The 17,986-nt window shown below is 51.6% G+C and overlaps 2 protein-coding genes across 2 annotated transcripts; both read left to right on the top strand.

Annotated features, from left to right (window-relative positions):
- Positions 1-11,957: 11,957 nt before the first annotated feature.
- On the top strand, positions 11,958-13,226 carry KRP23_11472 (Crinkler effector protein 1; the record flags this gene model as incomplete). The annotated part of the gene is made up of 1 exon (XM_067895795.1): positions 11,958-13,226. One exon carries the CDS (start codon positions 11,958-11,960, stop codon positions 13,224-13,226), a length of 1,269 nt encoding a protein of 422 aa, XP_067740309.1.
- A 903-nt stretch (positions 13,227-14,129) lies between these two features.
- On the top strand, positions 14,130-15,914 carry KRP23_11471 (Crinkler effector protein 8; the record flags this gene model as incomplete). Its single annotated transcript, XM_067895794.1, has 1 exon — positions 14,130-15,914. One exon carries the CDS (start codon positions 14,130-14,132, stop codon positions 15,912-15,914), a length of 1,785 nt encoding a protein of 594 aa, XP_067740308.1.
- Positions 15,915-17,986: the final 2,072 nt, after the last annotated feature.

Here is a 17,986-nt window from a genome sequence, read left to right as displayed (position 1 = left end):
CGACTCCGAAGTGAGGTATCATGTCGCCGAGAAAGAGGTGATCATTATCATGAGGGTGCTTCAGGTGTTCCGGACGATCGTTGAACATTGTCCACTGATCGTCTATACAAGGTACTCCGTTCTGAAGTGGGTCATCACTTCCAAATCCGCCGACGGAAGATGCGACCCATGGGGACTTGCGTTATCCGGGTGGAACATGGAAATCCGGAAGGTTCAACGGGACGAGGACGGTCTGGCTGCTATCATGGGCGCTGGGATCACTCCGCGTGAACACTTAGACCAACTTGCTGAATCATTGATTCCAGCGAAAGGGGAGATCCGGCAGCCGCCTGTGGTGAGTGTTGAGATGTTGGATGCAGATTACGATGGGATCGTCCTTAGCTTCGATGGAGCTGCCAAGACATCGACTCATCAAGGAAGCTGCGGGTGCATCCTTTGGAAGGTGCCCGGTTGGACCGTTCTAGAAGCACATGGTTATATTCTGAAAGATGTTACTGTGAATGACGCTGAGTACTACGGACTTCTGAAAGGTATGACGATGGCTTCTGAACATCATGTCGAAGATCTATTCGTGGTCGGTGACTCCCGGATTGTTATTCAGCAAGTGCAAGGGTTAATCAATTGCAATCAGCCTCACCTGCGAAAGCATCTCGCGGAGGCTAATGTTCTGAAGGTCAAGTTCCGGACGGTAAGGCTGGCACACCTAAAGAGGGAGTACAATCAAGCCGCCGATTACTTGACTCCAAGACGTTGCTACTGGGTGAGTCATGGGAAGTCCAAGATGAGAATGAGCTCTGACACCTGGAAGTCGTGTCTAAAATACCTGAAAAGGTCACGAAGACTGACACTCCAGATGGCGATGACAGTTCCAGTCCAGTGGAACCCGGAAGCTCTGATGCGAGGGACGCTCAGAAAGGAACAGTGCTTCCTGATGCTGATTCTGCCCCGTTGTCGGCAGCCGCCAGAGTGATGGCAGTCATGACGAGGTCAGGCCTCCAAACCACCGAATCTCTGGATGGACCACCAATGGGACCTCTGGAATTCCAAGCGGAAAGATGGCGTCGCATCAAAGCTCATCAGGAAGAAGACGAGTACTTGTCAGAGATCAAAGATTTCCTGAAGGGTGAATTTGACAGATTCTCACCCAGACGCCTCCGAAAGATTGCCAAGGTTGCTGACTTGTTTGCGCTCGACACTCGCGATGTGCTGTACCGACTTGCACGATCTACCCGAGATCGTCCGAGGGATTTTGTGGATGAGCCAAGGCTGGTCGTCCCGAAGCCACTCCGTCCAGATATGCTGCACTATGCGCACGAAGATTATCAGGGCGGCCATCAAGGCATCACCAGGACGCACGAAAAATTACGTTCGGAATTCTATTGGCCTGGTATGTATGCGGATGTGGAACGCTATGTGAAGGAATGTGTCGATTGTGCCAGCGGCAAGGGACGACCTCCGAATGCTGGTCCGTCGCCTGGAAACATCGAACCCAGAAGACCTTTCGAAGTTGTATCGATGGACTTTGTGACGCACATGCCGGAGTCCGAGCGTGGGAACACCTTTTTACTTTTGTTCCAAGATACGTTTTCCGGATTCGTCATGTGCAAACCCATGAGTTCGACGACAGCTCAGGACGTAGCGGAAGCTTACGAAGAGTGCGTCTTCCGAAGGTTTGGAGCAAGTTCAATGTTACGTCACGATCAAGACCCAAGGTTTATGAGCGAGGTGTTTACTCGTTTCCGAGAACGTTTAGGAAGTCGACAGCGCGCCACACTGGCATATCGTCCCCAGGCAAATAGCCAACAGGAGCGATCCGTCCAGACGGTGTTCAGGAGCATCCGAGCGTACATTTCGGAAGCGGATCAGAGTGATTGGGACGATCATTCAGAAAGACTCATGTTCGCTCTGAATACGTCATTCGACGCAACTCGCCTGGACATGCCATTTTATCTGGTTCACGGATGGGATGCCCAAGGGACGTTATCTGCAATGTTGGGTCCGAAGCCATCAAGTCTTCAGGAGAGGACCGCTTATGAGTGGCGACGAAAACTTCAACGGGACTACAGCTATGCGAAAGCATGTGCAGAAGATCTTCAGAAGAAAGCTAAGCGTCACCGTTCGGATGCGCAAACGCAGAAGTGGAAAGAACTTTCCGACAGACTGAAGTCCGGATTCGAAGTGGGTGACCTGGTGTGGTTGTACATTCCGAAGGTCCAACCTGGACTGAGCAGAAAGTTGGCCCACATGTGGCATGGCCCCTTCCGAATTGAGGAAGTGCATGATGACTTCAGGGTGAAGCTCAAGATTGAGGATACCGGATATCGTGTCAACTCTTGGGTGCACATCAGTCGTTTGAAGCCCCGGGCTCTATTTCCAAAACGCCCGAATATGGAGTTGAACGTGAACGAAGATGACGACTTTGATGCTGCACTACTTCCAGAAGACAGTTGGGAACCGGATGCTGGAAGGGAGGAGTACGAAGTTGAAAAGATTTTGGACTTACGTTGTCCAAACATACTCGTACTTCCAGGCGGCGCCGAGAGTACCTCATCAAGTGGAAAGGCTATGATGAACCCGAGTGGTTACCAGTGACACAACTAATCTGTGGTGCCTTACTCTATGAATTCAACCAAGGTGCACGTGCGAGAGCTCGCTTCCAAACAATGCAAGCAGGTGATGACCATCCAAGAGTTTAGGCCTTCGAGATATCATCCTTTTGGATGGATCAGACGAACGAACTTTTGGAAATGTGTGATTTTATTGCTGTGAAATTGGAGTGAGTATCGAGTGTGTATTGTAAGTGGCGGATTTCGAGAAGTGGATACTATGGGAAGTTGTGATTGGGAACATTTGGAAAGTCAAGTGAGTATATTTCGGACGATTAACTTTGAGACTACTGGAAGAGAAAAACGTGCAGATGTGTGACGACGTCCGGATGGATTGCCAATGGAAGACTAAGAGAAGATGTCAGTGACTGGATCCCGCTCATCAGCAGGAATCAGACCGCGACGAACGTTTTCCGGAAGGTGGGCGATGCGCTCTGCATCCGTGGAACAGAAGCTCCATTGAGCGCGAGCAGGCTCACGGCGGTCCAGAAGTTCCATCTGCTCCTGCAGCGAGTAGCATTCGGAAGTCCCTGGTTTGAAGTGCTGCTTGTCCATCAGGATCCAGTGGCAAATCTTGTTCGGGAACTTCCACACACCAGGCTCGTTCCAGATGGTGGATGGCAACTTGGTGGACAACTTCTTCTGGAGTGCCAAGGCCTTCTTTCGGAACCTTCATGACGACGAGCGCGCTTGGTCTGAATCTTGAGAATACCCGGCGGTGCATCTGAAGAGCGATCCAGCGTGAGCCAATGCAGGATGTCCCAGATCGCCCGGAAGTTTCCACACACGAAGTCCATCCAGTCGTCAAGAGCATTTAGCACCTCGTCATCCAGGTCTTCGCGCTTGTGAAAGTACAATTCACGCGGACGTTCATCGAACATCTTGCGCCAAGGCATGGTGTTCAGAAAGTCACCCAGTTCTTGCCCGTCGCAACGCTCTTTCAAGAGGTCCAAGTCGAACCGGTTCGGAGCGTAGTCTGGAAAGCCCGGCGTCTGGAGGGCAGAGAGCGTGGTCGGATCACCCCTTTTCACCCGGATGCCCAAGTGCATCCAAGAAGTGATGCTCGGACCAGGCGGCTCGATGATCGTCTTCTCCAAGGACGTCAGAGACTCGAAATCCTTCCGGGCCAAGACAGTAGCAGACAAGTCATTCCGACGCTTGGAACGCTTGGGCTTCTTGGAAGGAGTAGACCCAGATGTCGACGAACTTGCGCGACGACGCTTGAACTTCTGACGGGTACGCTTGGGAGGAGACTCGTCAACCAAGACGACTTCATCTTCAGGAAGCTCAAACTCCTCACCCGGGACGAAGTCATCATCCTTGGTCTTGTCACCGACCTCCGGCTCGAAGACCTCCGGGATGAGGTCCTCCTCTTCCTGGTCCAGTGCCATCAGAGTGTCCCAGACGGGAGGCTGAACATCATCTTCCAGATAGTCGTCCAGCTTCGCACGAGCCGCCCGGAAGTAGCGTCTCGGGACGTGCTTGGTCCACGGTGTCTCGTCCAGCTTGTTCCAGAACATCATCCGGACCAGCATTTCCAGAAGCGGGTCGAGAGGAAACTTGGTGTGGAAGACCTGATCTTGGTCGAGCAACTCAACCGCTCTCGAGTACCCGACACCAGACCGCATCAACATCTGGACGTCCAAACGAAGTTGGTCCCAGACCACCGGAAAATTAGCCAACATCTTGTGGGCATCTTGCTCCGACGAGATATTGCTGGTGTCCTGAAGACACTGCTCATCGGAGGTCCGGTCCGATTCGGACGGGAAATCTTGGATGGCGTCTGGAACCTTGCAGGATGAACCACGTGACTTGCCTCCAGAAGACCGCTTGCGCTTGGGTGAACTGCCACCAGGCACACCTGAAGACGAGTCTTGCGTCAGGTCGACGGTCAGAGCGTCTGAAGCGAGGCCACTGTCCTTGAACTTCCCGTCATCGTCGCCGTGAGGACGGTTCATCCGAGTGTATGGCGTCGGCGCGAAATTCGGGTCGTCATTTGCGACAACCGTGATCATGTTGTTCCACCCAGATGGAACACGCGTGCCGTTCCGAAAGTGAACCAAGAGATCCCGAAGGCGAGGCCAGTTCAAGTAGAACTGTGAGTGGTCACTCAAGAAGTTCATCACATCGGCCACTTCCAGACGCGTCTGTCGAAGACGGTTGCTCAGCATCTTGCGATGCGCTTCCGAGTCGTCCAAACGTCGGGTGAGCGTGGCCACTTGTTCCTTGAGGTGACGCTTGTCATCAGCATTCTCTTTCAGGAGCTGGGTGATGCCTTCACGGGAACTTCGGACGACCTCGTCCTTTTCCGCCAGAACCTCGGCCACCTTCCGACTCCAATAGTCCGTCTGGAACTGGTAATCCTGATTTACCACCAGAAATTCATCACGAGCTTCGACGGCGTCGTGGACAGCCGAACTAGAATCGTCCACTTGCTCTCGCATCCGACGATAACGAGCCATCACCTTCTAAAGGACATCCACTGTCCCAAAGACCCGCTGAGCCAAATTTTCCGGACCAAATTCGGTCAGAATGCTCGCGATCTCGCGCTTCAGACCAACGTGACTCAACTGATGCTCCATGTCATCTTCCGAAAGTGGTTTCTTGCGGGGCGTCAAGACGTAATCGTGAATGTCCACATTTTCGTCGAAGAAATCATACAACTGCGCCAGAGAACCGATGGTCAACTCATTCGTCTGCATCAGCGCCTCCAGACCACCGTAGCCGTTCTGGGTGAACGTTTTCCCATCGTTGTGGTTTTCGGTCGCTGGAACCCCAACGAGGCGGACTTGTTTACCGGAAGTGTGCTCCGGAGGGACTTCGTAACGCGCCGGTGCCGGCAACTGACGGTCGTGCGGGATGTCACGTCCAGAAGGAAGTGTGCTCTCGTCTTGGAGAGCAAGTGCTCGATCCAAAAGCAGTAACCGAGAGGGGGTCTGAGCCGACGATCGTCCCGAAGGTGCATCCATCGACTCATCCGCCGCGTCATCGGGAGCTTCCACTTCTTCCGGAAGTTCCTCTTCCATCTCTTCATCCTCGTCATCGACGGGCGGCGAAGTTGGGGAAGGGACGCTTAGAGACTCGCCAGTGACATCACCCCCACTGGGGCTGCCGTCGCCAGGAGACGCCGAAGGCGTCTGCGCGGAGCTTGCAGGAGGGCCTAAAGTGCCAGTGGGAGCCATGCTGTTGCTCACCAGGCGGGAGATTGCGATTTGATCGCGCTTCGACGACGTTGATTTCCGACCGCCAAGAAGTGATGTGATTGGACGATCCGGGACAGGGCGAAGAAAGGAAGCGACCTCCGCCAGTTGAAGGACCAATCCGCCGTCCGGATGTGATTTCCGACCGGATACCCTGGTCAATTTGGACACGTATGATCTCATCACAACCTGTCAGCTCGGGGGGAAAGCAAATTCCTCTATGAAAGCTTATGACGAGAGGGACGGTTGACACGTGGCGACTGGACGTAAAATGTCCGAGCGTCGTTTCCCATTTCCCATGGAAGCACTCGCAGTGATGATTGGTCCAGAAGTGCGCGCGACAGGGAAGAACGAGGGTGAACGGAGAACTAGTACAAGTTCCCACAGCATACTGAGACCAAGTGACTTCCAGAAGTCCTCCCAATGTCGAGTTACTTCCGGAAGTCACGTGTGCCTTCCGAAAGTTCCTTCCTGATGTGACTCGCAGATGACCCAGACGTTGTGGGTGCGGAGGCTGACCAGACGCTCCTGATTTGTACCCACCAAGACCTTTCCAATTTTCCAGTATACAAAGCCCAAGATATTAGCGACCGACCAAGACGACCAGCCGGATATGTTATGCACGAAGAGCCGGCTTGCGACCAGGATGTGTCAGCCTCCCGGATGCTGATTACGCCAAAGAACCCTATAGTGAAACCAAGACAAATGTGCATGTGGAAGACTTCCAGCAGAGACCTTGACAGAAGACTTCTAGCAGAGACTAAAAATAACAGAGAGTTCGTTTTGCCACCAAGGGCGCAAGTGTTTTCCAGGGCCCCTATTAGTTGGCCTGGAAGCACGCTGGGATAACGCCGGACAAGCCGCCGTGTATTTCCGGGGACCCGGGTTCACCCAGCCTGCGTTTGGACGCGTTGTGATCGCGAAGACCGCCGTGGAACTCTCCGAAAGGCTCAAGACCAAATTAGGCGGTGACCGAGTGACGCGCATTCGTACGTGATCTGTCCTATTTCATATTTCAGTTGGGAGTGTGCCCTCTAGACCCCCATTTCATAGTAATTGCCGTTTCAGGAGGTTGTTAGTAGTCACCCCCCGGAATTTGATCGAATAGACTGCTGTGTGATAGGACTGTATATTGAGTGATCCGGAAGTGATTTTCCTTTTGGATATATCTGAAAGTTATCTTCTGGAAGGAGTTATAAATCCTCCTTACCGGAAGTGGTGCGCAACAAGGGTGCATCTGGAAGTGACCAGTCTTCCAGGTGAAACACAAGTAGACTGGTGTACGGACCCACTGCTCAAGGGTCCAAAAGAATAAGTAGCAGCTGTATATTGTGTATAACTCTCTGTATTATTTGGTCATCTGGGAAGGCTTTGCTAGTGGTCTAACCTCAGCTGTACTAATTGCGTCGGGAAGTGAACGTACACACTCTGTATTCTTGTATTCATTTTGATTGTGTAGGAACAACTCATCAGGTGGAGTCCGGTCTTCCGAAGACAAACGACACCTATAGGGATTACACAAGGTCACACGCCAAGCTACTTCCGGAGGTCCCGTACTTTTGGAGGTAGTCTGACCCCATTGGGCTTTCCGAAAGGCGAAGTTTAAGCTTCCTGATCGGCCGAGTCTTCTGGCGCGAGTGCGCTATACACCCTGGACGATAAAGGCGTTCACCCGCCTCGCCTCAGTAGCCTCTGGTGTTACGACGACGAGCCTGCTTGCCAGGTCACAGCAACTCACGAGGTCAAAAGCTCAAGCCAACACCACCGCAGAAGACCTGATGGAAGGAAACGTGAAGGCCAAAGTTGCGTTCGATCATCAGACTTCTTTGATTGAACGGTTAATCGAGGTCAACCATAGCCTCGAGGCTCGAGTCAACTCGCTAGAAGCTGCAAGCACCAACACTGAAGCAAAAACATCAGCACATGATGGTCAAAGTAAGCGACCAAGAGATGAAGATGAAAGCGTACCTGTGAAGCGCCGACGCCGCTCGAAGACGATACCACTTAAAGACACGTGGTTCGCATGGTACACTGCCGTTCCGCGCGGACGGCTAAGCACGAACAAGCACAAGAAATCAGACGCGAAGCAGCTTGTTGCCTTCATGAAGCTCTTCATCGAAGACGGATACACGCTTGACGATTCATCGGCCAGCTACAAGGATAACGTCCGCCATCTCGGAGAGTCAGCGTCAAGCAAAGTCACTGCGTACCTAGGCGCACGAGGCGTACTGTCAAAGGGATCCAACGCTGTACTCAAGGCGCTTCGGCAGCTGCATCGCGAGGGAAGCCTCAACGACCTCATCAACGCCCATCATCAGCGTCTTGCCAGCGACAGAATTGTAGACCCTGCACCTATCCATCAACAAGGCACACTCAAGCTGCTCCCGTAACGCAATACGATCCCCTTTCTCGCGTCCTTGTAGTCGGTGCTTGCATTGATGTTAGGTCTGTAGCAGTCATTCGAGCATAAAAACTTTACCGATGGGTGGAATCGAACCGCCTTCTTCCCTTTCGGGAGCTCTTCCATTGAGCTACATCGGTGGGGGTTAGACAACAACATCGCAGGGGTACTCGTCTGGAGTGCTCGACGGGGAATTAACGGTGATCCACAGTTCTTCGTGGTCGCGACAACCCTCTAAGGTGACCGATGCTCGGTACCCCCCCCCCCCCCCCCCCCCCCCCCCCTCAATTCACCGCGCCGGGTGGTCAATCGAGCACTGAGCTCGCATGGCAAAATGGCGCAGCAGAATTGCACATACGCCACTCATTTACGAGGCGTAATTACATATGCCACCTATCAATAAGCCAATCATTTGAGAGGATGTATTTTTACGAAACCTCCACAACCTGGTGCGATATAAAGTTTTGTGATACGTCGGATGCTGGTCGGAGTTGTACGAACGGTCGGAGTCGTGACGATATGGCACATATGATCGACTCTGCCCCTTATTTTCTCTTGCAGGTTCTTGTGTTGCGCGGGAAAGCAGTGTCATATGTGCGTCTTATCACGGTGGGTACCGTTGGCTTCACGACACCACTACATCACTTTTTTTGAGCAACTCCAGCAACGTCACTAACGATATATTACAGTGGGCGTAGCGTGCGCCGTTCGACAGCGAGCTGCAACGCCGACTTGATGAGCGCCCCATACAAAGAAGTGTGTGTGTGCATACTTGCAGCTCGCTACGAAAACTTCTGTGGCTAAAACTGACCGGCCGTAGTGAGCGAATGCGTTGGTACCAGTGTTGCCACCATCATGCTAAGAATTCGAAGTGAGATACATTTTAATGGCATTTAGTTTCGCCTAACGCAAAGAAATCCAAGAGCGGATTGAGAATTCCGAGTGTAGTCAATTGCATGGGCTCCATCACAGAGCGGACGCAGTAGGTCGATGCTACTATTAACACAGTGTGGGGTCATGTGGTGAGCTTGTGTATACGGTAAAGCTTAACGCTACGATGGCCGACATTGGAAACATCGCCCTGCCGCGTGACTAACTCACTGCAACCATTCCAATGCGCTCCTGCAGGATGAGGTGGAAAACTCCAACCGAATGAAGCTCTTCTCATCGCTATCATAATACAGTTCGGATTCACTGTCATAGGAATCCAACGCACCATCAATGGTAGTCGCCGCTTTGCAAACTTAGCCGTCATACACTGAATATTTCCAGAGCTTGATGAGGAAGGCCCGGAAGCAGCTCAGGCGGTGGACGAACGATATCTTCATGAAAAGCAAACAAACCGTGAGCGTGTTCCGCGACTCGTGCCCCACGGCAAGCTCCTTCCCCAAATATTTGCATCTATCAGTGATAGACTATAACTGCGCTAACGTTGTTGCTTTTTCAAACGCTTAAGCCCTTTGGCATTCACTGACGTTTTAGAGCTACTTCGGATCACTTTGTAGGATTAACATTATGAAAGAGTACGTCTTCTCTACGTCATAGTCTTCCGGTCTACCTACGGCACCTTGTGTTGTGCACGAGGAAACGTACTACCACGTGCGACTGAATAACGTTCAGATGCATATAGCAGAAGGAGCCAAGCTTAGTGTTTTCTGCATCGCTAGCACTGATGGAGCCTCCCAGCTAGCATCGCTCATCCCAAAGGTTGTCATTTCAAAAAGGGAAATTGTTGTCACTCCCAAAAAGATCACTGCAACCTGTTGACGCGTATCCACTTGCGACACACCACGCATGATCTCTGCTTGTGATCGGATGGTTCTCGAACACTGGGCGTTTCAGTGCGTAGCGCAAACCTTCCGGCGTGGTTCGATGATTTTATCGTGGGGCTTACCATGTCGAAGTTCATGGCCGAGCATGTACTATTAGTAGCTTAGTGCTCCAGTCTCGAGGTACAGTTGAAAAACAAGCCAGTGCACGACATCCACTCCCAGTGAGTCCGTCGTTCAATTTGCGGAGCGCTAAACTCACTAAAGCGATACCCTGCATCAAGCGATGTGTCATGGCTCTGACTTGCACTTTCGTTTTGTATGTAATCAAAACTTGGAACTTTATCTACCGAAAATAATACTATCTTTACTATGGCTCAACAAAACCGAAAAACGATTGCGCTTGCGTTGCAGTTGGCGCCGGCCGTCATCTCTGCAGCGCGAGTGCCGCCCAGCACGTGCGCAGTCTTGCAGTCGCTGGAAACCCGAAAAGGGGCTTGCAAAATGCCCATACAAAATATGTTTGGTTGGTTGACCGATCGTTTTCCAGCAGACCATCCGCCCTCAAATCATCCGTCGCGTAATGACGCTGGCGCGATCCTGTCAATGCCAGCTACCCAACCTGCCCTCTCCGGCTTACACACGCACGCACCTTGACGGATTCTTCGCGCATCACCATCCGTATTCGATGGGAATGTTGACTTTGGGTACCACATACTATACCACAACTGCGTCGAGCACCCAGCACATGACCCACAAGGTAGGGAATCCCATCGTCGAGCCTCAACCCACTCAGTATAAGTCCGCCAGCATATCCTCCTCGTACATATTGGCACTTCGTTTCCATCCTAATCTGCGTTGCTCCTACATTTGTAGCCTCGACTGGCGGGGCGGCGTCTGAGCCTCCTCGCCGTGTAACGATCGAGATGCATCATACTTAAAATTCCTGTGCTTTCCGATCACGACAAATCTCCACGTGGCAATGGTCCGGCGGCAACACCTTCAAAGGCCCACCTAGAGCTCACGACTCGAGAATATATTTATTTCCCAATCCGAACAATTGAAACCAGACCAAAACTCCGTTCGCCATCCTGGCCACGCCAAGAAGCCCACGTCAGCCAGCTCGCTCGTGTCTATTTATCGTGCAACACTCTTTCTCGTCGCATTTCAGTTCCTTCCCAATAGCACATATGATCGACTCTGCCCCTTATTTTCTCTTGCAGGTTCTTGGCAGTGTCAAGGAGACCAAGTCGTGGAAGAAGCAACATTCAATAGCAAGAGTGCTCTCTAGCAGCCAGCCATAAGTCTGCAAGGCCAATTGAGCCCTCGCTTGATATAGCTCACTCTCCAATCCCTACTGGAGTTGACACCCAGCTTTCCTTATCAGGACCAAGAGCTCTTCACCAACTTCATCTCTCCAGTCACCATGGTTCGTGCCTTCCCGGTCGTCTCGAGTCTGCTGCTGCTGGCCACAGCATCTGCTGAAAACTACTCTGGGCGTCTTCTCCAGGCCTCACAGGGCAACTGCGCCCGCCGTGTGTGCTCTGCGAGCAACGGTGTCACTCCGTCTGAGGACTGCAACAGCCTGTGCAACCGCAGTATAATAGTAATACTTAGAACATTACGCCGGCAGTTTTTTTTCTTACCGTAATTTACCCACCAAGAACATTCCTGGAACCTTTTTCGGACCAACTGCTATTTTGACGAGACTACCTCTCCATCACCTGAGAGTGAAAGCAACGCCTTTTGGATGGTAGGGTAGTTTTAGAACCGCTCGACCGAGCTATATTGATAAAAGCAATAGAACAGAACGCCCCGGCAGATTCTTACCGCAAAAAAGGAATACTTCAGAGTAGCGCGTTTCATCATTTTTTGTTGGAAGTCTACATGTATGTGACACGCCTTCTTTTTCGCTTAACTACGCCGGAAATTCTCCTTCCTCCCTTCTTCCTCATTCCAGAATCCGCTGCCTCGAGGAAAGATGATGAAGCTTGTCTGTGCGATCGTTGGTGTGGCGGGAAGCGCCTTCTCGGTGCGTGTGGACGAGAGTGACTCGGTGGGGGACTTGAAGAAGGCGATCAAGGGCGAGAAGCCGGCGACTATCACGTGTGACGCCAAAGACCTGCAGGTCTTCCTGGCGAAGACGGAGGGCGGCGCGTGGCTCGATGGGGCTGGCGCGGCAGCTGTGGCGCTCGATGAACGTGGACACCCTCAAGGCTGCGTGCAGATGGATCCCACACTGTGGATCAAGAACCCCAAGCACTTTGGCGATAATTTTCAACCGGGTGAAGGCCAAGTTCACGTGCTGGTGGTGGTTCCGGAGGGGGCTGGATCGCAAGCTGGTGTGACTGCTTCAATCGAAGAGCTTGGAGAAATAGTGGAGACACGGGTCAACAAAGTGTTTGAGGACCGAGACAAGAAGCGGTCGGTCTACTCGCTGTCGGATCTTCATACGGAGCATCGCTATAAAATGGCGAAGAAGATGCGACTCGCTGACGACTACATCACTTTTGAAGAGCCCAGTCCCTCGCCAAATACGCGTATTTTGCCGTATACTTGGCTGGACGCCCCGGAAGGCGCAGACAATCAGCGGGCTGAATACATGACGTACCTAAAGACGCATCTCAAGACGGTACTGGAGGAGAAGGACCTATCTCTACTGGATGTCGCCAAGAACCAAACAGTCTTGTCAATCATCGACCCTCGATTGCCATTCGGCATGAGAGGGACGACTGATGTGCTACTTGTCGACCGCAGATCAATTCAACACCGTGAGCCGCTAGCAGGTGTACGCATGGTTGTTGAGCTGAAGAAAAAAGTGGAGCAGCACCATAAACCCGAAGCTTTTGGAGAACTGGTATCTGCCAGTTTGAAAGCGCCCCTGAATTGCACTCCAATTGCGTTGTTGACGGATTTGAACGACCAATGGCACTTCTCGTGGTTCAATGAGAAGAAAGTATTGACGCATATCAGCATCGTGCACCCGGAGAACGCGTTTGACTTCATTGCAGCAGCTGTTGCTGAGCCTGCAAGCTCGAAACCATTCAGTGTGCCATTCATCGGTCGAGAGTTGACAAAGTTCAAGATCGACGACTTTCTGCCGATGCCTGATGATGGTGCAGACGAAATGATGGAGAGATACGAGTTGATGGCCGATGTAGTGGAACCAGAGTTCCTTATGGAAAGGCGGATGGAGTACGCAAGGCAATTAGTGCAGTCGATGCCCATGTATGCTCACATGTATACGTAGTTCATCATTTCGAGCTTAGAATCTAACGTAATCAATGAATGAGCTTTCGTTCAACGCTGTCTATCAATGTGGTGGAATGATCTTGTGCCAGATACGAAACAACATAGCACATATGGTCGACTCTGCCCCTTATTTTCTCTTGCAGGTTCTTGGCAGTGTCAAGGAGACCAAGTCGTGGAAGAAGCAACATTCAATAGCAAGAGTGCTCTCTAGCAGCCAGCCATAAGTCTGCAAGGCCAATTGAGCCCTCGCTTGATATAGCTCACTCTCCAATCCCTACTGGAGTTGACACCCAGCTTTCCTTATCAGGACCAAGAGCTCTTCACCAACTTCATCTCTCCAGTCACCATGGTTCGTGCCTTCCCGGTCGTCTCGAGTCTGCTGCTGCTGGCCACAGCATCTGCTGAAAACTACTCTGGGCGTCTTCTCCAGGCCTCACAGGGCAACTGCGCCCGCCGTGTGTGCTCTGCGAGCAACGGTGTCACTCCGTCTGAGGACTGCAACAGCCTGTGCAACCGCAGTATAATAGTAATACTTAGAACATTACGCCGGCAGTTTTTTTTCTTACCGTAATTTACCCACCAAGAACATTCCTGGAACCTTTTTCGGACCAACTGCTATTTTGACGAGACTACCTCTCCATCACCTGAGAGTGAAAGCAACGCCTTTTGGATGGTAGGGTAGTTTTAGAACCGCTCGACCGAGCTATACTGATAAAAGCAATAGAACAGAACGCCCCGGCAGATTCTTACCGCAAAAAAGGAATACTTCAGAGTAGCGCGTTTCATCATTTTTTGTTGGAAGTCTACATGTATGTGACACGCCTTCTTTTCCGCTTAACTACGCCGGAAATTCTCCTTCCTCCCTTCTTCCTCATTCCAGAATCTGCTGCCTCGAGGAAAGATGATGAAGCTTGTCTGTGCGATCGTTGGTGTGGCAGGAAGCGCATTTCCTGTGGAGATCGACGCGGATCAATTGGTGGGGAACTTAAAGGACGCGATCAAGGGCGAGAAGCCGAACGACTTGAAGGACATCGACGCAGACAAGCTGCAGCTCTTCCTGGCGAAGACGGACGGCGCGTGGCTGTCGAGCCTCACAGAAGATGTGAAGAAGCTGAAGAAGGGCGAGAAGACTGCTCTCGTCGAAGCGCTAACGCACAAAGACAAGGAGCTGCAGGGAGAGGATCCGATTTCTGAGTACCTGGAAGGCATTGACGCTCCGAAAGTGAAACAGATTCACGTGCTGGTGGTGGTTCCGGAGGGTGTTTCGGCACCTGAGAACAAAAGGAAGAGGAAAAGAATGGAAGACGAAGACGCACCAGACGCCTGGATAAAGGCTATCAAGGATGAGCAGGTTACAGAGCTACCGTCGACTTGTGAAGATTTGAGAGAGCACCTGCAACGCCCGCTTCACGTCAAGGTTCCCGTCAATGACAGATTATTCCTGATTGTGTCCACGAAGAACACGACAGGAGAGTTATCTAGCATTTTGGACAAAGTGTTTGAGCCCGATCCGCGTGAAACACGTTCAGATATTACTGCGGGCATATTGGGGAGTGTAATCGATCCCCTCGGGTCTGGCTCCGAGTTCGCTACTGAAGACACGTATCACCACTTGTGGGATTCCCTCATTGCGATGCTGCTGAGACGTGTGTCGAACGGGAAGTTTCGTCGCAACACGAATGCGTCTACATCTACTGACCTCTATCGCCCAGATTTGTGCTTTTACTACAAGAACAGCAATGTGTGCGTGGTGCGCGGGGAAGAAAAAGCAAGTGGCGAGTTGCAAGTGCCGGTTAGAGAATTGTATGAGAAGCTAACATGGAGATATGACGCTGCGCCATACGTGTTCGGCTACGCTGCTGTTGGACTGCAGGTGTGCTTGGTAGCTATTCGGAAAGACGAGATGACGGAACGTGGTGCAAAAGTGGAAATCATTGAAACGTACGACTTGGGTGATCTCAATGGCCGGCTGTCGTTCTTTCTCGCCTTGCTCAATCTTTCGACTCTTTTCCGACCCGTTGTGGATCTTATCCAGCCGCTGGATATACTCGAGTACGGCACTATCGAAAGAGGCAATGGTGTGCAGATTACGTTCGCAGAAGATTGTGTGGTGAAGACGTATCCCCAGAACATGCCAAGTGACGACATAATCCGCAATCTGCGGGAATTGCATCGTCAAATGAAGAAACATTCAGTCCCGAACGTTGTGGAGCTAAAGAAGACAAACATGACCAAGAAATACGTAAAGCTGGCACCTGTTGGTCGACTTTCCCGGCCTGAAAACGCCCACCAGCTCCTGACCGCCTTGCGCGATATTCTCCAAGCGCTAGTGGCACTGCACGCAATTAATCTGATGCATCGGGACTTGAGGTGGGAAAATGTGCTGAAGTACCCAGGCGAAGGCGACAAGTGGTTTCTTATTGATTTTGACGAAGGAGCATCATCGCCGGCTGCGAAAGTAAAGCATTTGAAGGCGGAATCGCATGCTCCCGAGATATTGTTATCTTCGTCCCACACGGTCAAGGTTGACATTTGGAGCGTGGGCTTCCTTTTGATGACATCACCCTGTCAAGATCTCCCGCCTGAACTGGAAAGTGTTAAAGCGCAGTGTTTGCAGAAAAGTCCATCAAGCAGACCCACGGCTGAGTCACTCCTCAAGGTCGTCGAATCGCTAATAGAAAGTTGATCCCTTCGCCATGCAGGAGTGGAAGTTGTATGGGTGTTTAGGATTGTACGTTTTGCCTGAGCAATACCAAGCTAGCAAGGAACGTATCAAAGCAGCGCAGAAGCGCTACTCTTCATCAAGCAGGGGCTGACGTTTTAACTTTATATGTTTGGGAACCGAACAGACGATGTATGCCGCATGCATCATCGAGCTCGCCAATCTAGAGTGTAAACTATCATGACAAAACGTGTTTTCGAAGTTGTTTCGGCCTTGCAATCGTCATAATCAATCACAGGACCGATCGGCCTTGCCTTGACAAGCAGAGCCCTATTAAAAATACAAGCCGTGCACAAACTCGAGCATATTGCCGCCCACGCTTGGAGGCGGCTTCATCTTTTTTAAAAGGCTGGTTACCTGGCTTGGATTACCGCAGTTGGTAGCAACCTGCACCAATCGCTTCAACCAGAGTTCGGTGATGGTCGCACGCAGCTTGTGAGGAGTGCGGCGCACTAGATCACAAAACGAGTTCATGTCCTCGCTCGGCTTCTTGTGCTCGGATCCGCACGCGTACAGCTCGTCGTACTCGGCATCAGTTAAGACTCCAGTGTCCTTGAGTGTGTCGATTCCATCGCGACCGTGACAGTCGTGGAACACGATGGCAATATACAGAAACACCAGCCGCCGCAGCTCCGTGAAGAACGTGCACTTCTCCAGTATATCGGCTGGAGCCCCTTGAGGGCGAGATGTTTGGACTCGTCTTCATCCTTCAATGGTTCTTCAACGTGCGTGTTATCGTCTTCGGCATCGAGCTCCGTCGTTTCCTCTTTGATGGTTGTGCTCACGTAGGCGCAACCAGAGCCGACGATGTCCCGAGCCACTTCGGGCAGCGCCCCAATTGTCACCATCCCCGCTCGCCACTGCGTGAAAGCGGAGTTCAAGCGGAAGGAGATGATGAGACCCAGGAACGTGTTGAACACCGTCAGCGAGTCCGTGAACGCAATAGATTTACTGGCCGACACTACGAACGGGTGGAAGTGGTCCACGACCGCGACGGTAGTGGGCGACGATAGCACCCGCCAGGTCGGCTACGCGCTGACACGGTACCTGTTGAAGACGGCACCTCGCCCCGCACTCATCCGATTTTGCGAGCCCGGCGTGTACTTTGAGTCCCTAGTATAAACCGGCACCACGGCCCTCACGCATCATAGCAATGCTTTCGTTGACTTCGCTCATGGGCATCTGCTGAACAATGGCGCGCACGTTCAGCCACATCTTACAATTCAACAACGTTCTCGTCCTCGTTCTGCTCTCCCGGGGGGTTCATTTTCGTTTCTTCTTCCTCGTCGTCGTCCTCCTCTCTCAAGTAGCACATCGTTGCGTCCTCGCCTTCGTCCTGCTCTCCCGATGGGTACTTTGATTCGTCCTCGCCCTCCCTCAAGTACATGACGCAAGCAGTACGCCTCGAGGCCCATTGAAGCACCCGTCCTTCATCCCAAAGCTGCTCGAACTCGCGCAACCTTCTGCAAGCGCCTTCAGAATGGTCTCACCAATGCGATCATTCGTAATGGACATGTTGCAGATGTCCAGCGAACCATGTGGTCTGGCGGCCAAGCCAAGGTAGTACACGACCTTGTCCTCGGCGTCGGCGTCTCGAGAAAACCACCGCACTGACGAGACGTTTCGGGCAGCTGCATTCCGACTTTCCCATAATATCCCGGATAAAATCAAAATTATCCACATACACTCTTTCCTGTGAGACTTGATGAGGTCAACAAATTCAAAGCGAAAAGTTTACCAAACCTGTCAAACCATATGCCAATCAAACTTCCATTTCCACAGGTTTGGCAAACAATCGCTTTCAATTTGTCGATGTCACTATACTTTGTTCAAGTAATTCTGAAAACAAATTTTTGTTCCGCTCTGAATTTGTCCATTCCATCAAATCTCGAAGGCTACCTCGTTAAATGAATAGAATATTAAATTCTGGCAGAGGGCCTCTAGAAAATCATAGTGTTGCAGAATGAGAGCGCACGCGAAACCGCTCTGAATTTGAAACAGAGGCCTATTTTTCTGGATATGTACTGATATTTCTG

The sequence above is a fragment of the Phytophthora ramorum genome, assembly GCF_020800215.1.
Source record: "Phytophthora ramorum isolate Pr-102 chromosome Unknown Phyram_PR-102_s0012, whole genome shotgun sequence".
NCBI lineage: Eukaryota > Oomycota > Peronosporomycetes > Peronosporales > Peronosporaceae > Phytophthora > Phytophthora ramorum.
This window is presented reverse-complemented; position numbering and strand designations above follow the sequence as displayed.